Source organism: Orbicella faveolata, unplaced genomic scaffold, assembly GCF_042242905.1.
Source record: "Orbicella faveolata isolate gen_17 unplaced genomic scaffold, um_ofav_v1 contig_46, whole genome shotgun sequence".
NCBI classification, from domain to species: domain Eukaryota; kingdom Metazoa; phylum Cnidaria; class Anthozoa; order Scleractinia; family Merulinidae; genus Orbicella; species Orbicella faveolata.
The window spans coordinates 19,706,103-19,731,304 of NW_028301576.1; the positions used below are offsets into that span (position 1 = coordinate 19,706,103).

Consider the following 25,202-nt stretch of genomic DNA (forward strand, 5'->3'; position numbering starts at 1 on the left):
CCGGCCAGTTTCATTTAGCAACAAAATACTTTTAGGTTTTTTACATCGAACGTTGAATATCCAAGAAAAATGAGCGGAGGAGTGTATGGAGGAGGTAACAGTAGTTATTTTTGTGTAATTTGCTACCATTTTCAGTCTTGCAAAGTTCACGAAATCGCTTTTGTTTGTAGACGAAGTTGGTGCGATCGTGTTTGACATTGGCGCCCATTCAATACGAGCCGGCTATGCGGGTGAAGACTGCCCAAAGGTAATTTGATTTGATTGTAAGAATTGAAATTTGTAGCCTATTTTTTTCTTGCTAGAACAGCTTGGGAGATGCAAAACACCTATGACTGACCCTTGTTTATGGTTTCTGTGAAATGAATTATGCTTGTCTTGTTTAGATTTTGTTTGGTTCACAGAACAGCTCCCTGTTATAAAACTACCATCCCCTCTCCCCCGCCCCCACCGGTCCACCTCAGCTGTTTATCTCCTGAAGAGAAATATTAAAAAAGAATAATACAAGTCCAAATGTTAAACTTTCCTGGGAAAAATATGACACTTGCTAAATCTTTATGTTTGTTTTTTAATCTAAGGCTAAAAGCTCAGTGCTTACCTTGTCAAGCCAAGGTTTTTTTTTCTTTTGCCTTAAAGGAGTAGGTCACTCCAAAAAGCTTACTTTTTTTGTCTTCGCTGATAGCAAGTAAACATTCACTTTTTCCACTCACCGAAGTTTCAGCCTCTGAAGTGCCTGCTATCGTGAAGAAATTTGTCTCGAAAGAAGCAACTTTGGAAGTGGCCATTTTTGAATTGTCTTGGTAGCCAGGCCGTGTTTATGTGACCCCATTCCATAAGACTTGAAATTGGTGAGAAGGAGAAAACCCTTCAACTGACATAGCATCCTTCACAAGGTCAGCAAAATCTATTTTTTCGAGTGATCATCCATGTCACTATCTTCAATGCTTTCGTTTCAGAGTTTTGGAGCATGTTTGGCTCAAAATAATATGGTTCAAGAGCAGCCATAACCCAGAGTGGTAGTTAAAAGGCTTGTCGGAAGTCATTTGGATAAAATCTCTCGGACGGAATGACGTCACGAAAACACAGTCTGGCTGCTAAATACTGTTCAAAATTACAACGATGATGTTCGAATTTTAGGCTTATTTGGAGACAAATTTTTTTAAGGAAAAACTGCACTTTAGAGGCTGAAAATTCAGTGAGTGGCTAAACTTAGTGCAAGGTTTTTATTAGCATTGACAAAAAATAAATGTTTTTTTGGAGTGACCTCCTTTAAGAATTGCTCATTGATGAAGATAGGAAAATGAGCCTCTGTCATCAGTTAACATGTAGCAGTGATAGTAAAAAATCTTAAACATCAACAGCAACTGAACTGAGAGAACATACATTAGAAACTCAGGGTCTGAAATTAACTTTTTTCGGCAGGCGCCAACTGGCAACTGAAATTTTTTTCGCAGTCGCCATATGGAAAAATGTGGTTGCCAAAAAGTGTCAATAAATTTTTTCCTTCGCAGCGAAAAACAAACCAAAATTTTTGGTCGCCATGGGCTTGCTGGCAAAATGTTTGCATTCGATGTAATCAGGAATCAAACCATTGCTGAAATCATCTTTTGACCACTTTGACAGATCTATATTTCCACCATTTGACGCCCACAGAATATCTAAATCTTCATCTAATTTCTTCGTGGATGTTCCGTCTCCACTTTGTAATAAATTACGGAAAGATTTCAGAACATCTTTGGACACCACATTGCCTAAATAAATATTCATGGCGAAAGAACGCATGGGACCTCCTTTGCTCCCGCAATACATTATGTTATGGGAAACCGCTGAAAAAACATGGCGGCGAAGCTCCGCACTGATCGCAGCTGTAAAACGGTTTTATACTTCAAAACCAGCGGCAAGGTAAAAAGGAAGTGACCAATTGGCGGGCGGCTTTGAATTTTATTTTAATCGATTTGGCTGAAAATCAAAGTTCTTGTTTGTGCAGTTATCATAGCATGAAATAGTTAATCGCCCGCTGGTGACCAGTTATAAAATTCTGGTTGCCAGTGCAAAATTTTTAGTCGCATTGGCGACCAGGAAAGCGCAATTTTGGACACTGAAACTTCATCTTGCCATAATACCTGTACATGTATGTATATGGCACAATGATAGCAGTTCTATCAGTCATTGGAGTTGTTAATGTTAGGGGTAGCAAATGGTAAATGTGAGACTGCGAGACAGTGAGGCAAGCGTTTTTCTCTGCAAGCCCAAGACGTTTTGACTTTTTTGGTTGCGAGACTGAGACTTCAAAGTACGAGTGTGAGATGTTCTTACTCTGAAAATTTGATCCCCAGATTTAGTTGAGAGCTAGAATAAGCTTGTGCAGCCTTTTAGCCAGCTTCTTCGAACTGGCTGGAACTGGAAATCCGATTATAATTAACACACTACATTAAGATATCCTAAAACAAAATAATTGTTTTTCTGGCACCAAAACGGATGTATGCGTTATGTTACAGTAGGTTTTGTGGAATTCAGACAATTTAGGAGAAGTTAGGACTAACTTTTTTTCTAAAATATGTAAGTTGCTTCATTGAAATTCAATATCAAGTGACAGTAAGACATCATTTATAAAAACAGAGAAACAAATAAATCAGGACTTCAAGACCCTTAGCCTTGCAAAAAAGCGAGACTCCGAGACAACTTCGTATAAAAATTAAGACTGCAAGACGCACCTAACCGCTTAAAAACGAGACTGCGAGACCTGTGAAATTCGGTTAAAATTTTGTAGGACCCAGAATTTTTGAAGGACCGTTCACCACCCGTAATGTTCAATGTACAAATACATGTATCAACTGATAAACTTGGGTTCATAAAAGTCCCCATCTACATGTAGTTAAAAAGGGATAAACAGAAGTACCCATGTACCTGTGGGGTAAGTACATGTAACTTTTCTTGCTTACTTGCATTCAGACTGGGACAAGGCCACCATCTGTTGACTAAATAGTGATTTAATAACCAACCAGTGAACTTAGTCTAAAACATTCCATTAACTGAATAAACTTATGGCACATTTGCAGTTTGTTTTGATGCGGCAAAATGTAATTTGGGCAAAGTTTTTTCCATTTGAGCCAATCAGCCAGTCAGTGGTCTTCCAGGTTAGTCATGCTCTGTAGGGTTCTCATACAGGGTTTTGCAGGGCTTATTCTTCCAGCCGAGTAAGAGGGTGAAGTTGCTTCTACTGCCATTTGTGCTTGTATAGTGTTTTTGCTCCCTCACCTCCCTCCCTTTTGCTGGTTATGGTGGGATGGCCCGAGGCTTACATGTATATCTAATACTAATATAGTTGATTTTGAATTTGTTGTTTCTTCAGTATGACGTCCCTACTTATGTGGGAATGTTAGAGGAAGAGGTTAAAGATGAACTTATGGAAACAGATGTTCCTAGTGAAGGTAAAGATTGTCCTTGTGCTGTCGTGGTAATACAGAAATAATAACCCCCTTGTTGTTGTCGTTTTTTTAAATGCATTATTGAGCTGTACACTATGTGTTTCTATGGTGATTTTGTTCCAGAAAAACCTAAACTTCCTGAGAAAAAGTACTATATTGACACAAATCACATTCATATTCCAAAGGAGAACATGGAACTCATAAATCCTGTTAAAGATGGAATGAGTGAGTATGAGGAGTATTTTAATTGAGCATTGATGTAATTTATTTGACTGAATTGACCTTTAAAAAATTTTAAAAAATGTGCATTTAAGGGCTCTTTAACTGATCTTTTTGAGCTGTTGCTATCAAAAATTGATTCTTGTGTAACCTCAGTAATTTTATGCTAGGGAATATATGAAAGATCGTACACGTATATTTGAACTGCGAAGAAAGATATAAAGACATGATTGACCATCGCAGTTATAAACAATGCAGCTGTCAAATTAAGCCTGAAAAAAAATTCAGGCCTGAACGGCTTTCAAACCCATGACCTCTGCGATACTGGTGCGGTGCTCTACCAACTGAGCTATATGTATCAAGCCAACTGAGAGCTGGTCACACTGTGAGTGTGTAATATACCCGTAGGTGATGAAGAATGCAAGTGGATATATGAAAGATCATATTTTGAACTGCGGAGAAAATATATATGTAGACATAATTGATCATCGCAGTTATACACAACTTAAGTGGTTGTGAAATTAAAGCCTGAAAAAAAAAATTCAGACCCGACCAGCTCTCAGTTGACTTGATAGCTCAGTTGGTAAAGCACTGCACTGGTATTGCAGAGCTCATAGGTTCAAATCCGGTTCAGGCCTGAATTTTTTTCAGGCTTTAATTTCACAGCTGCTTAAGTTGTGTACTTGTATACCATAAATCCTCAAATTAGTACCCAGGGCGCTTATTTCAAATTTAGGAGAAGACGGGGTTGCTTAATCAAGGGGGGGTGGGGGCGCCTTGGGCTTGTTGAGTTTTTAACAAATTGTGGCCTGACATGATCATTTTTTAATACATCATCTCCACATAAACAACAACATAAGCTGTTTATTGACATAAAAAGCTGATCCTAAAGTTTAAATTGCGGTACTGTTATTACCTAATGTGTTCAACGTGTTCACGTAGGTGTTCACAAACTGAAACAATGTACAAATTATTTTATTTTTATTTTTATTTTATTTTATTTTATTTTATTTTTTTTTATTGCAAAACACAGGGAAAAAAAAACAACTTACAGTTCAACTACTTACATTACTTATGGGACAATTACCTACATCACTTACTGGATAATTACTAACAATACAATTACTTACATTACTTACACTACAATAAGTTACATTGTATTAATCAATTAATTAATTAATTAATTAATTAAAAAGACTACTTACTACTTACATACAATACACGTTACTTACAATACTGACAAGTGCAACACTTGTTAAGGTTGACCTACAGTACAATAATATCCGTGCACAGTGTTAGCCTTAGGGTTTTCTTCATTTTTTTTTTTTTTTTATACAGTTGCTTGTTGGTAAATACGTTTAATTATTATTATCACCCACTTAGATTTCTAAAGATTATCATTTGACGCTGCTCCAGTTTTGAGGCTGTTGTAACATGCCAGAAAGACAGAGAAATGTTTCATTTCAGGGGGCAAGTTGCATGTCCTACACGACCATATATAATATCTCGCCACAAGAAAATTAAAATTAAGTTTCTGTTTATTCTTTGATTTGTCTGGCCTTAGGCCTAAGACTATATTTAAAGAAAGGTTGTATGTTCTCAACGCAAGATTTTGGCTTACAAGAAGCTCCTTGAAGTTTTGCCAGAAGGTAGAGACAACTCTACAGGACCAGACAAGATGAATTAGGCTTTCCTTCTCAGTTTTGCAGAAACTGCAGAGATCGTTATCTTTTATTCCTACTTTTTTAAGAAAGTCATTAGTCGCCAGTCGTCTATGCAGCAATTTGAATTGAAATACAATTAGTTTTATAGATTTTGTACACTGAAAAGATAGCTGGTACGCCGCACTCCAGTCTATTGGTTCATGGGCTTCAAAGGCACAATCCATAGCCCATTTTTCTTGACTCTTGGTTGGACACCTTTGTTTAAGACCAATTATTTTTTTATAGGCCTGTCTGCTTGGTTTACTTGCTTTCATAAATTTCGTATAAAAGCTTTCGTATTGTATATTTATATTATTGTGTAAAGGTATTTTGATTTTTTTTAAAGCGGATAACAGCCCATAAAAAGCAAGATAATTTGTTTCAGTGATACCATACCGATCTTTGAATTCAGAAAAGGATAGGAAGGTGTCTGAATCTTTCATCAAATGCGAAACCCTGTTAATCCCTTTTTGCTGCCATTTTTTGTAGAAGATTGGTCTGTTATCGATTCTTATAAGGGAGTTGTGCCAAAGGCTCTGAGAGCGAAAATGGTCTGTATTATTCTCGTAAGTGATTTCAGTCCAGATATTTAAGATTTCCACAATAAATGGATAGGATAAATTGACATACTTTGACAGGTCTTTTTTGCTAAGGTTGCCGCTGAACAAGGCTCTGCCACCGTAGTTCCGGAGTTCTAAGCCAAAAAAAAGTTTCCATTTTCCGTGATTGTTTACATCAGTATATTTTTTGACCCAGGTAGTTTTCAATCCTTTATTGAAGGATTCAATATCAATCATTCTTAAGCCGCCTTTTTCATAGTCATTAATCATTACTTCCCTCTTAATTTTGTCGCCTTTGCCGTTCCATAAGAAATCATAGAAGAGCCTATTGATTTCCCTTAAGACACGGTGATTAGTCGTGAGGGGAGACAAAATGTATACAAGTTGGGACGCAATTAAACTTTTTAGAACAGTAATTTTGCCAAAAAGGGTAAGTCGATGACACTCCCAACAGCTTAGGCTATTTTTTATTTTTATCAATTTTTCGTTGTAGTTCAGCTCTACTGTTAGGTCAGGATTAGTTGAGAACCATACTCCAAGAGCTTTGGTCTTTCCTTTAACCCATTTTAGGTCTCTTTCTGGGCATAATTTGTCTTCTTTTTCGGCATTAGCACCGATCCAAAGGGCTTCCGTCTTTTTGTTATTTAATTTAAGGCCAAATATCCATTGAAAATTATCCAATATATGCAGAGAAGATGTAAGAGATTCCTTGGAACCATCGAGTATTAAAGTGGTGTCATCTGCATACTGACTAATTTTTATTTCATTTCCATTCACAAAGATGCCTTTGACATTTTGGTTTTTCCTAATTGCATCCGCTAGAACCTCAACACAGAGAATAAAAAGATACGGAGAAAGGGGGCAACCCTGCCTTACTCCTCTTTCGAGCTTAAAAAAGTCGCTGGCCCATCCGTTATTGAGGATGCAGCTTTCTGTGTTTATGGTAGCATAGTTTAATCCAGTTGATTAGCGATTGTCCAAAGTTGTAATATTTAAATGTTTTTTGAATGAAAGGCCACTCTACTGTATCAAATGCTTTTTTGAAGTCAAGAAAAAGTAAAAGACCAGGGGCTTTGTTAGCCGTTGCGTAATGAATTATACTGTCAATGAGTCTAATATTCTCCCCGATAAACCTATCTTTAAGAAATCCAGTTTGATCATTATCTACAAGGTTCGGTAGAACTTTTTTTAGTCTGTTTGCAATAGCTTTGGTCGCGATTTTGTAGTCGCAGTTCAAAAGAGTTATTGGTCTCCAGTTCTTAATAAAGTATGGTTCTACATCTTTTTTGGGGATTAATTTAATGATTCCGCGTCTCTGGGTTACCGAAAATTGACCTGTTTGATATGCAAAATTAATCGAATTAACAAGTAAATTCGACAAATCGTTCCAGAAAACTTTATGAAATTCGGCAGGTATTCTGTCTGAGCCTGGTGTTTTATTTGTTTCTGTATTTTTTAAGGCTTGTAAACATTCCTCTTTGGTCAGCAGGCCTTCGCATGACATTTGCTCGTCTGGGTTCAGTACCTTAGTATTATTCTCGTCGAAAAACATGTCATTAACATAAGTGTCGTTGATATTCATATGAGAGCTATATAGATTTCTGTAAAAGGATTCACACTGATTTAGAATTTCTTTGTCAGTGTTTACTGTTTCATCATCATTAATTTTTAGCTGACTTATTACTCCCTGTTTGTAGTGCCTTTTTTCCATGTTTAAAAAGTATTTTGTATTTCTTTCTCCCTCATTATACCATCTACATTTCAATCTTAAGATTGCACCTTTGGTGCGGTACTCAATTATATTCTCCAATTCTGCCTTTTTTCTTTCTAATTCCTGAGCCCCAACTTGTTTTGCATTTTCCTCGTCGCTTGTTGTTTCCATATATATTTGCAAGTTGTTAATTGCTTTTTCTAGCTCTTCTTCCCGTTTTAAAATTTTAGCTTTTTTGGCAGCTGCATATTTTAATGATTGTTCTCGGATTTTCATTTTTATCATCTCCCACAATAATGCGTGGTTCACAGTGTCATCATTTTGATATTCTTCTTTAACAGCTTGGATTGTTGATTTTATTTGGTTAACGTATTCAATTTCGTTCAAGAAAGAAGTATTAAGTTTCCAAAAGCCTGGTCCTCTTGGATTCGAATGAACAGCTATACTGATATCGATCATTGAGTGGTCTGTTTTGTATCCTGTCAAAATATCGGCGTGCATGACATTACACATTAAGCTTTGGCTAACAAGAAAGAAGTCTAGTCAGCATTGAATTTCGGGTTTCCGTTGGCGCCAAGTATATCTTAGGGAATCGGGATGTAGCACTCTCCAAGCATCAATTAAATCTAAGTTTTCCATAAATTCCTGAACGATCCTAACTGAATTATTGTGTGTTCTTGCGACGCCACCTTTCTTGTCTTTATCTAAATTAAGCACTAAGTTGAAATCGCCACTAATAATTACTTCTTCACATTGAAAATCTGATAAATGCTCGAAGAAGCCTTCGAAGAAAGCCGCGTCATCGTCGTTGGGAGCGTAAATGGTGGCCAGCGTTATATACTTTTGGTTGGTTTGGATGTCACAAATAATGAATCGTCCATTAGGATCACAGTACACTCGTTTCATTTCGAAATCGAATGTATTATTGAATAGAATTGCAACTCCTGCCTTAGCGCCCGTACAGCAACTAAAAAAGGATTTGTATCCCCATTCTGCTGACCACATAGTGGACGTGCTCTCGCAGCAATGGACTTCTTGTAAAAAATAAATAGAGCTGTTTTTTGCCCTGAGCCAAGAGAACATTTCCCTTCTCTTTAGCATGTCTCCCAAGCCTCTTACATTACGAGAACATATTTTAAGATCCATACATCCTCAAAGTGTCTAGAGATAAAAATTATTCCTGGGAGCAGCTGAAGTGTCACAACCATGTTGAAGATAATGTGGGTGCTTGAAATTAACGGTTTTCTATAATAATCCTTGAACAAGCTAGTTCTGTATATAAATGGGAGCTTCCAAACATTGGAAGCAAATACTGATCTAAAAGCTAACCACAAGACACGCTCATACAGAGCGACTATAACAAGTATAAAGCTTGGACAACCTAACACATAATTACAAAACAAAAAGCTAAGAACGAATATTGACTGCTTACCTACCCAGTGCATCGAGTTTTTGTTTGGGCAGTTTCACACCATCGGTAAATAGCGTGTTTGATGTTCCGCTCCTTTTGTGGCGGCTAAGGATGTAATTAATTCGTCTTGTTTTTGCAGCTTATCGAGCTTGTGTTTAGTAGAAATTTAAGTGGCAAGTATTAGGTGAGAAAAGACATGCAAAAAACAAAATAATAAAATAATCTGTCCAAAATCTACATATGTAAATTTGAAAATTAAGCGAAAGGCTCGTCTTGAGAAATAAATTTTCCATCAATATATAATCTGTCCGGATATTTCTTACTGAAAAACGCTGTGTGTACAATGTACAAATTAAATACTACATGACAAAAACTATAAATCAGGGTTCTCCCGAAACTTTGAAGTAGAGGGAGAGTAACTTTGACTGGGCAGTGGACAATGCCGATAAAAAGACGCGGAGTGGTTTCATCGGAGCCACGTGGAGAGGGGGCACTGCAACCATTTATTGGGGGGTCCGGGAGCCTCCCCGGGAAAATTTTGAAATTGGGGTTCTAAAAAGTGCATTTCAGTGTATTTTAAGCGATCCTGGTTTTGTTCTTTTCTCAAAGAAAAGCAATTTCACCAAGAAAAACATACATGTAATGTAATGTGTTAGTTAAACAGGTTAATCGTCATCCGTATCAAATAATCAAAAAAATATCAAAAACGTCAAAAACATTCTCAATTTCTGGTCAATGACGCGTGTAAAAACAGATGAAAAAGCCAAATGAGAAAAGAGTTTTGCTGGCATTGAAGGCACTAGATTGAGGTTTGACATTTATTTTGTTGAAAGACAAGTTTTGAGTGGCTTTAACACAGACTGTGTTAAGGGTGGAATTCGTTGAATGTGATGAAGCTTGTGATTGGTAACCGTTGCAAGCGGAAGCCTGTAATACTTAGTGACGTTTCCCGTATATTTAAGCTCAGAATTTTTTCTGATTAAGCGTGCGGACCATCATCAACATTTTGGACCTTTGCGGTAGTTTGGGTTGTTCGTTCATGATTTCAAAAGTGGTACAATTAATACAAACAAACTTAAACTTGGCATATTTTGCAAATGCTTTGCTTTATAATGAAGCCTTGAAATGATGCATGTATTTATTCATACTTCCCTGCTCAATAAGCTTGCCTGTTTTATATCTCACTTTCAATATTTACAAAAACATCTTACAGCTGCCGGGTTTAAAGATTGTGTAAGATCTTGCAAAGTTTGTTTCTTTTGTTGAAATAAATCTTTGCAGTTATTTGTTCTCAAAAATCCATGTGCGAGCCAAGCACTGGGTTGCATGTCGTATTTAAAGAACTAATTAAATTACGTGTACATTCACTGGAGATAAAAGAACTAATTTTAATTATATTTTAGCCTGTGAACGGGCTCTCGGTGAGCCCGAATGAAGCGTCCCTGTCCCTTCCCCGATTGCTTTGCTCTCCGAATTCTTCTGTTTTGCGCTTGCCGAAAATTTTTTCTGTCCTCGTCGGGAGCCTGTTCGCAGGCTAATTATATTTTTGAAAGAAAACAACTTATGACCTTCGTTTGTGCCATTTCTATTTTCTTTTCAATTTATCCCAGGTACTGAACAGCAATTGCTGGGTTTATCGCTTCATTTTCAGAGGAAAAACTGAGCTTTAACTTAACCACGGCTGTCAAATATTTCAGTGCTGCTGTCATGGCTCAGTGCCCACGTCATGTTTTTGGCGGCAATTCTCACGGCCCGAATGATTTCAGATTTCTTTTATCTTACAGCTATAAGAGTTGTATTTTTTAATCGCTATGTATTTGTTGAGAAAATTAGACCTATTGCTTTTATGCTTAATTTTATAGACGGCTAGGCTCACATTGTTACAAATACATTTTTTTCATAATTTGTTTACTCTGAGTAGCTGGCGCGCCAAGGACGACTAGACGGCGAATTTCGCCGGTTGCCAGAGCTTACGGAGAACTCTGATACATCCTTTGTTGTTGCATTACTCGTCCACAAAATAGGGGGAAAGGGAGGGGTGCTTATTTTAAATTTCGGCCAATAGGAGGGGCACTTACTCAAAAGGGGCGCTAATTCGAGGATTTACGGTAACTACAATGATCAGTCATGTCTTCTTTTCTCGTCATATTAGTTAGTTCAGAGTTATTTCATGTATTTATGTTTTTCATGATCAGTAACACCAGTGATGATGTCACTGGGCCACGCCCATGGCCATGTGACTAATTCTGAAAAAATATGTAATGATTCCCAAACATATCACTTAATCAGGATTTTTTTCATTGATTAAATATTTTTATTATAATCGTTATTGTGCTATGCATTGATTTTGCTTCATTTGTAAAACGTCAGATTTTAAGAGAATTTGATTTGTAGTGTTGAAAAAGTTGTAATTTTCTGAAAAAAAGCACAAGTTCACAAAAGGAATGCATAGCTATGTTTTCAACATTGGCTTAAATGTACTTAGACAGTACAGTACAAAGCCCATATGCAAACAACTTTATTTTCTGTTTTCACTTGGAATTTGTTCCTCCAATGTGCTGCGAATTTTAGAAAGTGTAGGATAAAAGTGTTCACCTTGCTAACTCACTTTTTCAATGAATATCCTGTATATTATGGAATGTTGGTCATTTTGTCTACATGTACAAGTCATTTTGCCTACAGGACAAGTCGATTCGCCTGCATCAAAGACGGTTTTGTGAAGATATATCAACATCACTGTCAGTCTTCTTTTGGTGAAAGGGAGGTGGAAAGGAAAATCATGCAACAGCAGTTGTAAACTGGGGGAACAACAGTTGACAACTGAAGGAATAATGAAAATTCTCGATCGTGATTGGTTCTCCGCGCACCTATTTGCCACGTAATCGACGCACAATCACATGGGTGTCCAATTACAGGTATCCAATTTGAACTTTTGGTAATTGGACACCTGTAATTTGATACCCACATTATTTGCACATCAATTGCATGCGGTGTAATGGCTTTCTTTGCAATGTTGCCTACAGCTTTCAAAACTTACACAATGTATGAAACGTGCTACAGATGTTTTCGCTCAAAAGAAGTTCTCAAAAGACATTTTTAATTCCGAAATTTGCTATAGATATGATTAATTAGTAATTGGACCTCATGTCGTACAATTTAGGGGGTAATCATGCTTGTAATTTCAAATCGGCCTCACGCTTTGCGCTCATCAGATTTTGAAATTACTTACACAATTACTCCCTGAATTGTACTCCACTCGGTCCAATTACTATTACTAATAAGTATTTAGTGGAGCCAAATCGAATCAATGTAGGTGAATCGACTGAGAGTGTGTAGGCAAAACAACTTTGATCATGTAGGTGAATCGACTTCGATTTACATGTAGGCGAACTGACTTGTAGGCACATCAACTTCTGGGCGGAACGACCGCTTTCATATTGTGTGATTAGTCTCTTTCATTTATGTTATAACTACATGTCATAAAATTTACTTGTCTGTTGACTTTTTTCCAATGCAGTTGAAGACTGGGATACATTTGAAAAGCTGTTGGACTACCTCTATGTCAAGGATATCAAATCTGAATCAGCCCTTCACCCAGTTCTTATGTCTGAGGCTTCTGTAAGTTACCCTGCGAGACAGCGCTTCCCTTCTCTTTCTGCGAGGCAAGAGATGGAAAGGAACCTCTGCTTGCAACCCATGGCAGTCAGGGCTGTCATTAAGTTTTAAGTTTGTAATTCACCTGTAACCTTGATCTTCACACCTGTAGCAAACTTGTTACTTTAAGGGTGAATTGTATCAACTACAGGCCAGTTCTCCTGTAGCATCAAGGGTCCATCAAACATACTCAGCCATAATGGGTGTTAAGGCTTTTGCCCCTCATTGACAGCCCTGGCAGTTAACTGCAAAGTATCTAATAAGTGCAATGGACCATCACAGTTGAAACTATTGTCCAAGCTGCACTATATTGACTGGCACATCTGCTCAGAAGTACTGCATGTACTGTGCAGTTGTCTTAACAGCCATGCATTTGCATGTACATACATTGTAGAGTCTGAATTGTGTACTGCCCATATCAAAAACAGTGATAATCTACATGTACATGCTCAGTGGTCCTATGACTGTAGCTGGGATAAGTGAAACCCTATTAACCAATAACTGTTGTATAATACATGTATAAAGATGTTGCTATACATGCAGGGTTCTAGAAGATCATTGTTTCAAGGGAGGGTGTCAATGAAGAATTCCAACAGGTCAATTCCCACTGCTCCCACCCAATCATTAGATTTTCTGTTAATTTGTTGGGTCATGTAGCTGACATTGTCGGGTTTTTGACCCGAGACCCCTCACTTATCTCAGGAACACTGGTTAGGTGTATGTCATATAAACAATGTCAAATTAAATGAAATGAAATAAAAGAATGCTTTAGAATTAACTTTTTACACTTACAAGGTTACCTACATCTATATTTGTGTGTTTTCTAGTGGAATGTCCGCCCAAAGCGAGAGAAGCTCACAGAATTGATGTTTGAAAAGTACAACATCCCAGCGTTTTTCCTGTGCAAGAATGCAGCACTGACAGCATTTGCAAATGGCAGATCCACAGGGCTTGTGATAGATTCAGGAGCAACGCAGACCAGTGCTGTACCAGTACATGATGGATATGTTCTACAACAAGCTATTGTCAAATCTCCTTTAGCTGGGGATTTTATCACTGCTCAATGTCGTCAAATGTTTGAGGAACAAAACATTGAAATTGTGCCACCCTATGTCATAGCTAGTAAGGTAGGTAACTTGATTGAAATATTTGAAAAACTATGATATGCCTTTCTATATTTTATTCTATGACTGAGAAGATCACTTCATTGTGATTGGCTGAGAGCAGGCCAATACATTAGTAATTCCTAATTTGCTCTGCAGTGCAAACTAACAGCTACGCATACGCAGTTTTCTCAGTCATATAGTAAACGAGTAATCGTATTAAAGCTCAAGCAATTACGTGTAAGGATTAACACTATTCGTGATATTTAGAAATTCTTTAAAATTGTACTCGCCTATTGGATAAAGGCTCTTGCAATTTTGAGAGAATTTTCAACTATCACTTGTACTGTAGGGTAAATCTTTAATTGCATTTGCATTCATATGATTACCTACACTGTATACTAAACTGTAGAACTGAAAAAATGCTAGGAAAAAATCAGATTCCCCAACAGTGAATCAAGCCCATAACACCCTGATTTCATGGAAAGTGCTCTAACCACTGAGCGAATTATGGTCACTTCACTCCATTGTGAGATCACTCCAAGTCATTTCACTCCAACCAAAAGTTAGATAGCTCTACACGATAAGTGACTTTGCTCCACTCCAGTAAGAAATTGCAGGTCTTTTGATAAATATGTGTGATCAATAAAGCAGAACTACATGTAATAATTTTTGTTGAAGCCAAACTTTTGTCGGTTCAGGTTCATCACAGCGTCGATTCACAGTGGCTTCATACACCTGCTAACACAACATAATTTTGTTCAATTATGCTTTGGCCCTCTTCAAAATAGATTCTTCTATGTTTTAATATTGGAAATTCATCTACATGTATATATTTTAATCGACTGACAATAACCTCAGTTAGGTTAGTTAGGTACAATCTAGTAAGCACTTAGAACTTAAGTTAGTTAACACTCAATTACAACATGGAGCAAAGTCACTTCTCTATGGAGCAAAGTCACTTCTCGTATGGGGTGATCTAACTTTTGATTGGAGCCAACTGACTTGGAGTGATCTAATCATGGAGCGAAGTGACCGGCTATGCTAGCTTGTTAGCTTGATTACATATACATGTAGTTTGTTTGGTGGCAATACTCTGGACTGTATTATTTTTAGGAAGTATCTAAAGAAGGTGGACCAGCTATTTTCACAAAAAAGAATAACCTTCCATCTGTCACGAAATCATTCCACAGGCACATGGTGAATGTAAGTGTTATTTTAACACTCTTGTTTCTTATGAATAGTATTGTTTGTCTTTGAGTCATTTCCACATTCAAAATTGGAGAGTTGCTGACATCTACATGTAGTACTACAACACTCTCTTGGTGGTTCACTCTCCATTACTAGAGACTTACAGAATCATAATTTATAATAATAATAATAATAATAATAATAATAATAATAATAATAATAATAATAATAGTTCTATAAGTTATTATTAAATTACTATTATTATAACCCTCATAGGGTAGGTCAGCTCCATTTTCTGGCTTCAAATCAAGCCCATCCATGCCCAACAACCTGCCATGTCCCATCATGAATTGGTACAATATTTTCCCTAAGTTGTAAGTGTATTTGTAAAAAGGAAGAGGCAGTGAGCACTTCCATAGCAGCATCCACATGTGTATGGTACAGTAAACTACGTTTAAACAATAACTTTGTTTTAACCTTCACAGGAGACCATACAAGATTTTCAAGTCAGTGTTCTTCAAGTGTCAGATGGCCCTTATGATGAAAGGTTTGATTTTTCCTTCTTTCCATTTTTCCTAATTGGTCTTACGGTGTAGTGCAGTATTAAAGTTCATTGGTCAGTGTTATTTACAGCTCTGTCGTCTTCTGAAAGACTGTTTTGGGTGGATTTTATACACTACAGCTCACTAGCCCTCCAACAAATAAGGGAAAATGCCTTTTTCTTTCATACGTATAAAACAAGTACAGTTTAGGAATTACAAATAGCTTTGAGATGAGAATGAGCATTTTTTTAAAAGTATTATACAGTGTAAAATAGCTTGTACATTTCTTTTCAGTAGAAAAATTGTTTATCAGTGACTTACGTTCTTACTCGTCCACAAAACTTACTTTCCTTTAATTTGATTGATTAATTCATTATTTTGCTTTGGTTTTCAGCATTTTAGGCAATATTCCTGGGGTGGTGTATGAATTTCCCAATGGTTATAACAACACTTTTGGTGTGGAGAGGTTTAGGATATGTGAGGGACTCTTTGATCCCTCAAATGTTAAGGTCAGTATTCATTACCTCAGGGTTACTACATGTATTTTTAACGACTGCTTCAAGGGCCTGCCACACTTTTCTGTGCCTGTGTGGTGACTTGATTTTTTGATGAATTGATAGTTAAACTTTTAGAGTTACATGTAGCTTTGATGCGGAAAATCCCTTTTCGTTGGTCTTGTTGGAACTGTCAAATTTCAGTTATCAAGGCCTTGAGGCCTCGTGTGTCCGGTGGTGCAATCAGGGGTCGGGCACCGGGCAAATTGACCGGCTGTGAGGACAATGAATGTACTTGCCTGGTTTGGCCATCTACATGTAGTGGAAAGTTTTTCGTAGAAAGAAGTTCAGTGCCAATAGTTTTGCCCACCTGTTAAAACCAGTTTTCCTCCTGCTGAAAACGATAATGAAACCTTTGAGCAATGTGAAAAGATTTTGAAGATAATGATGATGATGATGATGATGATGACGATGATGATGATGACGACGATGATTCAAGAAGCTATTATTTTGTTGTTGTAAAGGGTTTTTGCTCTTGTGTGAAGATCATAGAGAAAATTTGATCAAAAGCGGTAAAAAGCGGTAAAATGAGGTTTCCAACTTATGGCAACAGATTATGAAGCCGCATCAGAAAACTACCAATTATCCCAGGCGGAGTGCGGTAGTGGGTCACACAATTTCTTTTGGTTAAAAACCTTCCATTGGACCTTCTGGTATCAATCAAGTCGTACAGACACAGGCTCTTTAATTTATGCAGCAGTTTATCTCAAAAGCTATTTGATGGATTATATTCCTGAATGTGATGCTCTATGTGTTTTTGAATGTATCATGTTTTATCTTGCGTTATTGTTTAAGGGTATCGAAGGCAGTACCGCCATTGGTGTCACGCAAGTGGTCACGACAAGTGTAGGAATGACCGACATCGACATTAGAGCAGTAAGTAAAAATACAAGTACTGCAAATAGCGTTCATTTGAATGGTCGCACACTAGGGTTTCATTAAGTTAGAATCTCCGCCTTGCAGCATAATAAACAATACGAATAATAAACAATAGGAATTTAAGTATCTTCTGAAATCCTTTCTACACCTGAGGGATATTTCTGCTAGTATAATTATATTTCTAGTTCCACATTGTACGTAATTTCCACCTATTTATTTATTTATATATTTATTTAGTTATTTATTTATTTATTTATTTATTTATTTATTTATTTATTTATGATTTTATTAGCAGGTTAATTTTTATTTATTGTGAACTTTAGGTAACCCTTCAGTGAGGGAAGGAGTTCCTGTTAAGAGTTCTCCTGTCAATACTTGTAGTCTTTCGTATTGCCGAACTGTTAAAGTAAAATAATACCTCATGAGGACTGCTCAGTAGCTTTCATTTGAACCGTCGCACACAGGGGTTTTATTAAATTGGAATCTCCGCCTTGCAGCATAATAAACAATACCTCATGAAAGTGTTGCTCAATAGCGTGTTTTAGTGTTCGCCATATTTCCTCTAGTCAACATTGTTGTTAGAGAAAAAGCATTTCTTTGAAGAAATTTGTGATGGAGTTCTCTGCAAAGCAGCAGAAAGTTTTGAAGACGAGGCATGTAGGCAGGCGAGTGTTTTCTACATTTCCCTCGTGTTCTCCGTCTTGTTTTATCACAGTGTAATACACGGCTTAGGCTTCTGTATTTGTTAAATACCATATGCAATGGCTTTCATTTGAATGGTCGCACAGTAGGCGGTTTTATCCAAAGACTTTAAATTTAGAACCTCCACCCCACTGCATAGTTAACAGTACCACATGAAAGGACTGCCAAATCAGCGGCTTATTCGTCACAGCAAAAACTGCCACAGGAAGGTTTTGCGCAGTAACATATTTAAACAATCTTTTGGAATGTAAGACTAAGTATTAACCTTGCTCCCCAGGGATTGTTTGGAAGTGTGATTGTCACAGGTGGTAACACTCTTCTCCAAGGCTTTATCGAAAGACTCAATCGTGAACTTCTCTCCAAGACTCCGCCTGTAAGTATTGTAACATCATTTACGTTGCTGGTCGTTAAGCATTGTGTTGAACATAACGCTCTCCACACCATCTTTATCAAACACAATAGACCGTGTTTAAACACATTTCCAAACACCTAGAAGAGAGGTGAAAACACAACGCGTAGTGAAGTATACTTGACGAACTTCAAGGTGTTTGGAATTGTGGTAAAACACTCTTGAATGCTATGCATGTATATACTATAGGTGAAGTTAATTATGTCCAAACACCGTCGCGGTGGTGATTTCCTTTGTTTGGACTTGATGAATTATTAGTTTGAGGAGTTATATTTGTAGCGGTCACCATTTACACGAACATTTGAAACGGTTTCCCCAATCAAACTCTCAGGCAGAGGGTTGGCGGTCTTTAACGTTAGATTTATATTGCTTGGCAAGACAGTTGACTGTCGCAGTTGCCCTCTCTAATGAGAGGTACAAAATAATAGATACAAAAAAGGGAAACCTGATAAAGATATTATGGACAAGTTCTATTAGCGACCCAGCCAGGGGGTTAGTAACATGCTTTCTTTCTACACTGTGGGACTGGAGTTACGCGCCAGTTGCCCAGAGACCGACTTCACCTTTTCCATACTTTAAGTTGTACTCAGTGAAAGTGATAGTCTGTCCACAGACCCTCTATTTGTCGTGAGTTCGCCGAGATCGCGAGCAAACGTATTAAGCGCAGGGGATCTGCAGAAAGAGGTCCGAACACAAGGGGGTGGCCCTGGGGAAAGACCAAAAAAATAGCGCCCCTTCGCGGCTTCTGTCGAGTTTTCCGCCTACTCTCGCGCGCTCGGCGAAAACATAACGCGCAGCAAAAACAAAAAATAATAAATGTTTGTGGACAGACTATGGAAGAAACAATTTGTGTCCTTTTTGTTGTTGTTGTTGTTTTTGTTGTGTTTAGAGCATGCGTTTGAAGCTGATCTCCAATAACACGGCTATGGAAAGGAGGTTTAACCCTTGGATAGGCGGCTCTATTCTGGCGTCACTGGTAAGTGTCTCGGACTTACTTTACGACGCACAGTTAAGGAGGACGGGAGGTCTAGACTATGCTGCGTTGAAAGTAATGACTTAGGTTTTTGGAATTACTTACGTTTTAGCTAGATTGTGACAACAATGAATGTCCGCCAGTTTGGACGGCATTTTAAATTCACCAGTGGTGACGTCACTGTGCACGGAATCGACTCATCTTCCTACCCTCCCGGGTAGATGAGAGACCCTGGGAACGAGGTTACGATTTAAGTTGTATTAAGTTAATTCTCATTGTATTGCCCACAATGCGATCGATAAGCCAAATGGGACGAATGTTATGGTAGGGGACTCGCCTTGTTACGAAATTATTCGTTATAAAGTCTTGAATCCGTCAAATTATTTCTGTTCAAGGAGAACGGAAGTTGAAAAGTCTTCCTTTATCGTTTAGTTGTGATTTGTGCGAACACTGTAATAATGATTATGCTTGTTTGTTTTGTTCCTTTAGGGCTCATTTCAACAGATGTGGATATCCAAACAAGAATACGAAGATCAAGGAAAAGGATGCGTAGAAAGAAAGTGTCCTTAACTCCTACGCCTTTTACAACAAGAACTAAACTATATTTTGTATTTAGTGTACCATAGAGACGTATCAAGAGCATTCCTAGAGCTCTATTAGATCTTTTTATCCTTCAATAATCTCTCTCCCTCTCTCTCCGGTCTTTTTTCTCTGTTGAAGTGCGTTCCATCACACCCCGTTATCAACAACTCCCCTCCTATTCATTCTTGCAACTCATCTTTCCACTCGTGAATCTCACGAAAATTCTTTGTAGAGAAGCTGGTTTGAAAAACTGGTTATAGGAAGCCCCTGTCCGCTATTTCACATCTAAAAACTGTGGGAGATTGTCAGAAAACAAGGCGGTAGGCTAGGTATCGGAGATAAAGTAGGATCTCTCGAAGATGCCACAACGTAATCTTTTGTCATGGAATAAAACATAATTTAAGAACTGGGCGGTGTTCTTGATATCAGAATAATTTAGTAACGTCATTCGATGCATTGTTTTTTCTTCCGTTTCATTGCCCGAGAGCCCGCCTCGTGACTGCCTATAACGTCTAGATGTGTTTTTCCACAAATAATAATTATTATGCTCATGTTTATTTGTAACCACGCTCTTTTGTGAAAAATGGCAGACCGCTTGCCTGAACTGTCGGGGAGTGATGTACGTATGAAAGCAAACTTATTGAACTCTGTCATCGCAAAATATCTTGGTTTGTCGGTGTCTCGCGGATCAATTATCTGCCTCATTCTTCGGCTTTGGCAAATAATTGAGCTGCTCGCCACTGACAAATCACGATATTTTTTCTCAACCTCTTCCAATAATTGTTAAAGTGCACCTAACCCCCAATTTTTTTTTTCGCTAAAACAAATCTAGACTTAATTTGAAGCATTTGGGCGAAGAAATTTTTGAATTTGGTTGAATCCTCGATTTCCTATGCCCTTTCGAAGTCGCGATTAAGTGTTTCACGACCGCGTTTTAGGGAGTCTGGGGCGGCGGTACCTGATGACGTCTACCCAGGAACCAAACACAATAGCGCCTCAGTCAACTCTCTGTATTTGCTCGAGAAAATAGAACGCAAAACTAATCGTTCCGATGTATTTTGGGACTAAAACGTCCCAGTTTTGTCTCAGAATCATTTCTTTTTCGTCACTGGAGTCAGAGTTAAGTTTCGATTCGGAAGGCTCCGAAATAAACTTCGATCGAGCACGTTCGACAACTGTGAACTCACTGCTTAGAGCTTTGAGAGCAATTTACAATATTTCAAGCGACGACGGGGAAGACGTCTTTGCGGACGGGCTGCTTGTATATTAGGAATGGAAAGCTAGATACGAAGTGGAGGAGCAGGCAAACGAAAAGCAGGAGAGAAAACTCAAGGACTGCTTTGGATGATAATTTCGTCAACTAAACATAAGATTCCCACGCGTGTTTATAGCCCGTTTACATTTGTCCTTACCGAGAATATATTTTGTCAAGGTTCTGTTAAATCCAGTTTGTGTTTTACTTTCAGTTGAATGCTTCATGTTTATGCGACGTACGTGTTGCAGTTTTCGAGACTTGATGACCTCCAAAACATTGGCTTCGATCGATTGAAAATCGTATTGTTTGGACCTGTATTTTTGAAGCTGCGGGAAGCAAGGCGGAAGGAAACATTTCATACAATTACCGATTTCACATTGCCACACGTTTTAAGTCGTAACTCTAAATAACCAACGTGAATTGTTCTCAAAGTTTGCAGTGAAATTCGTCGGATAAGCGAAAAGGATGTGTTCCCTAGCGGTCCGCAGATAATGTTACGCGGTCATATTTTCGACGCTATTGCACAGAATCTTTGTCGCACTGCTGATTTCCAAACCTTCGAGAAACTCTGTGAGTCTAACAATTTTGTTATCATGTAATTCTAGAGGATTAATCTTCGACTTTCACCCAAATCGAAAGAGAAATAAGTGTTGGTTAGCGCCGTACAGTTGCGATCTATTTACATATCAGTATAACGCTTCTTGATCATGACCGGATCACACAACTTTGCCGGTTATGTTATAAATACTGCGGAATTGGAAGATAATAGGTTGTCGGCAGTATTTCTACAAATTGCTGGTTAGCTTTAAGCAGAAAATTTATGAAAATAGCGTTCGAAAGTGTGCGGAACAAATTCCTTATACTCTAATCACCCTGAAACGATTATAAAATATTTTGTAACTAATCTTAATAAACACAAACACAGCATCAGGGGCGGGCATCTCGTTTATTGATGCAGGATACAGCGAGCGTTACATCATCATAAAGAAAATACAGCAGTGAATAAACAGAAAAATTAAAAAGCAAAGTTGAAAGAGATGCCTTCGAGTGGCTCTTGCATAACTTACAAATTCTTAAATAGCCTACTAGCCCCTTAGGGATTCACGCCTAAAATACTTCTACAGTTAACATGAACCATACATAGTGAACATACTCCAGTGTAATTAGCGAAACGTTACAAAATATATTTATACTCTAATCACCCTGAAACGATTATAAAATATTTTGTAACTAATCTTAATAAACACAAACACAGCATCAGGGGCGGGCATCTCGTTTATTGATGCCCGCTTTCGAAAATAAAGAAAGAGAACAAAGGAATCTAAGTGTGCAAACTTCAAGAAACTGAAAGTAAAGATTCTAACTTATCGTAATATAGCCGTAGCTAGCCGTCCTTGGCTCGATCAGTCTCCCATCTGCCGTGACATAAAGAGTGTAGATTGCTGATGCCTGCTCCTTAGCGGCCCCCCCCTTAAGCTATGTAGATCAAACAAGTGTATAAGATATCCTAGTTCCGCAAACGCATGCCAAGTCTAAAACTTTATTTTACTACGAATTTTTTGAGAGCAAAATATGCTCTATCTTTGAAGAAGATAAATTCATAAAATTAAAACTAAAAGTTAAATATAATAAACATCTGTTTTGCTCTCACATGTATAAATTCTGACAAATGCATCGCAAAAACTAACGTCACAACAACGAAGGCTAGCTAACTCGTTGACGCGGAGAAAAGCCGATTAGGCAGTCACGCAAATTGCAGCTAAGCGATGATTAGAGGGATTAGCCTTGGGGCGCGCAAACCTATTATATATCTTCAAAATCATCTCGGGAGTAACAACGCCCCCGTTTTTATGGAAACAGGTTTTGCAAGCTCAATTTTAGCCGCCTCGAGAACACCTCTATCACAAGTCAAATCACAAATCGGAAAGCCATACCGATGGTGTGCCCAATTTATGCCATAACAGACAGACTCAAGTGTGGAGTAGAGGGAACTCTGCTGCAGCAAAATACTCCAAATAAGGAGAAAATGACGTCTCATCAGACGGCAAACAAGCGACTTCCTCAAAGCGCGAAGACCATTCTCTAAATGTTTGAAAGTCACTTGAATAACGCTCTGTTGTTGAAGGGGCCTTTGCTTTAGAGGAACGCAAGGGAAGACCTTCCTTTGAGTTGCGAAGCCGTCTGGATCTCTTGAGTGGGCAACCTTTGAAGTAAACACACATCCACTTTGTAGACTTGAAAGATAACAAAAGAAATGTGAGAACAATTAGAAAAAACAAAAAAGCAACAACACGCAGATCAGAACATAAGGAAGGCCCAGAGGCCTAAATCTTGCATTCAGCACACTATATACTGGCAGTCCTGCACAAAAACGGCATGGCTCAACGGCCTTAAACAGTGTGATCACCTAAGATCAACACGTGATAAAGGGGCAGTCCCGCAGAAAGATGACATGGTCCAACGGCCTAAAACAGCTAGTGCAATCACCTAAGATCAACACATGATAAACGGGCAGTCCCGTACAAAAATGACATGGCCTAATGGCCTAAAACAGTGCAATCACCTAAAATCAACACATGATAAACGGGCAGTCCCGTACAAAAATGACATGGCCCAATGGCCTAAAACAGTGCAATCACCTAAAATCAACACATGATAAACGGGCAGTCCCGTACAAAAATGACATGGCCTAATGGCCTAAAACAGTGCAATCACCTAAAATCAACACATGATAAACGGGCAGTCCCGCACAAAAATGACATGGCCCAACGGCCTAAAACAGCGTAATCGTGACCGCGCGGCATGACTTCTCCATAGACAGGTTCTACTGGATACTGTACTGTACAGCCCCGACAAGCAACTAAAATTCTCCGAGCCAAAAGGGAACTGTTATTTGCCCCATGAAGATAAACATCTTTACCGTTCTCAACGAAGAGAAAATCAATAACAAAAGATCTGAAACCCCACCTACGATCCACCAAAAAAGACCAAAAGGGAGCTGAAAGGCCAATAAAGAGTAACCAGTTCTGTTGACAAAAACATATGTGGCGGATGACATTTTTAACCAACGAAATAGGTGGCACCAGCCAATAGGTTTCTCTTACCCAACTAAATGCCAGGGAATATTCGAATAGAAACTAGGAAAACTTGAATTTTTTTTTTTTTTTTAACTGGGAAAGTAATCAATTGAACAGGGACCCCAATAAGAGGTTACTTCATGAAAATAGCTATCTTTAACTGACCAGTCATCAATCGACGATCTTGCATAAGTAATCAGCCGAACGAGGTATCAACTCAGCCTCGATTTTGATATTACTTTCTTTGAAGCGAACACAGTTTCATACTACCAGAATCGACGATCAAAGGTACAGTTTGGTTGTCAGTAAACCACTTAACAGAGCACCCTGAAAGAAGAAGTGCAAACTTTTCAAAGCAAAACAAACACAGTGGAGTTCTCTCCACGTGGTGCTCGATCTGGTATTCGTCTACATAGAATCTCAGTTTTTGCGCGAAAACAGGCATGTTACCAATGGCAATGAAAGCAGCCAATCCAATAGCGCTAACATCCGAGTATACAATACGAGATAGTCTGCGAGCAACGTCTGCAAAACACTGGAATTGAGATAAGAAACATTATTCTTCCAGAACTCTAACTGTATGGAAACTGACAACGGGTTAACCACAGCAGGAGCACGCGCGCACTCGACCACTGAACCTGTGACCAGAAGATCAGAAATAGCCTGCTCGACAAATCACTATACTGGACTGGATGGCTGAGCGATTATTATAAAACTGAGCTGAGGGTAGAATTTAAATAAAGAGAATCTGATACCCAACAAAAATAGTAACGCGAATAAAGCAAGAAGCACTTATATGATTTCAAAACTCTACATTAACCTTAAGGTTGCCTTTAACTTAAATATAATGCGTTCCGTCCTGATAATCAGTCTTTTATTCATTCATTCAGTCATCAGGGCTAATACAATCGTTAACCCTCGAACTAATGCCCCCATCGTGGTACAAGGGGGATGAAACCCTCGATCTCCTTGGGTTTTCGTTCTATTAAGGCACAGAAAATAAATTTACATTCATTAAATAGAAAGCCCTGAGCTTGCTCTATAAAATAATGACATAATTTTTGGCTGTGAAATAGCATGACGTCATTTGACCCGCCATCTTGGATCCGTCATCTTGGATTTTACTATTTTCTTAAAAAAGTCAAAAAATAATCTAGAATGCTTATGAAGCCAGAATGCTTATGAAATGTACAATTTGGTAAAATTCAGCAAAATGATGAACAAAGCTGAAAAAAAAAACAAAAAAACACAA

General features: G+C 38.1%; 2 protein-coding genes across 3 annotated transcripts; one reads left to right on the forward strand and one right to left on the reverse strand.

The window, feature by feature from the left end:
- Position 1: 1 nt before the first annotated feature.
- Positions 2–20,024, forward strand: LOC110059094 (actin-like protein 6A). 2 transcript variants are annotated; one of them, XM_089277320.1, is made up of 13 exons: positions 2–94; positions 171–247; positions 3,350–3,428; positions 3,549–3,650; positions 12,547–12,647; positions 13,511–13,810; positions 14,903–14,992; positions 15,463–15,524; positions 15,914–16,028; positions 16,869–16,949; positions 17,932–18,027; positions 18,953–19,039; positions 19,526–20,024. In XM_089277320.1, exons 1-13 carry the CDS (start codon positions 70–72, stop codon positions 19,604–19,606), a joined length of 1,296 nt encoding a protein of 431 aa, XP_089133446.1. In that variant the 5' UTR covers positions 2–69; the 3' UTR covers positions 19,607–20,024. The 2 variants fall into 2 exon arrangements, with proteins under 2 accessions (XP_089133446.1, XP_089133445.1); XM_089277319.1 differs by lacking the exon at positions 19,526–20,024 and having other exon boundaries at positions 18,953–19,138.
- Positions 4,669–6,559, reverse strand: LOC149098786 (uncharacterized). The gene has a single exon (XM_089277321.1). The coding sequence runs from the start codon at positions 6,175–6,177 to the stop codon at positions 5,032–5,034; it is 1,146 nt and encodes a 381-aa protein (XP_089133447.1). The 5' UTR covers positions 6,178–6,559; the 3' UTR covers positions 4,669–5,031.
- Positions 20,025–25,202: the final 5,178 nt, after the last annotated feature.

Bases quoted from the DNA above. Each gene is read 5' to 3' on its own strand.
- LOC110059094 (XM_089277319.1), top strand. From the start codon at position 70: ATGAGCGGAGGAGTGTATGGAGGAG. The intron at 3,429-3,548 runs GTAAAGATTGTC...ATTTTGTTCCAG, and splicing joins AACAGATGTTCCTAGTGAAG to AAAAACCTAAACTTCCTGAG. The intron at 12,648-13,510 runs GTAAGTTACCCT...TGTGTTTTCTAG, and splicing joins TTCTTATGTCTGAGGCTTCT to TGGAATGTCCGCCCAAAGCG.
- LOC149098786 (XM_089277321.1), bottom strand. From the start codon at position 6,177: ATGATTAATGACTATGAAAAAGGCGGCTTAAGAATGATTGATATTGAA.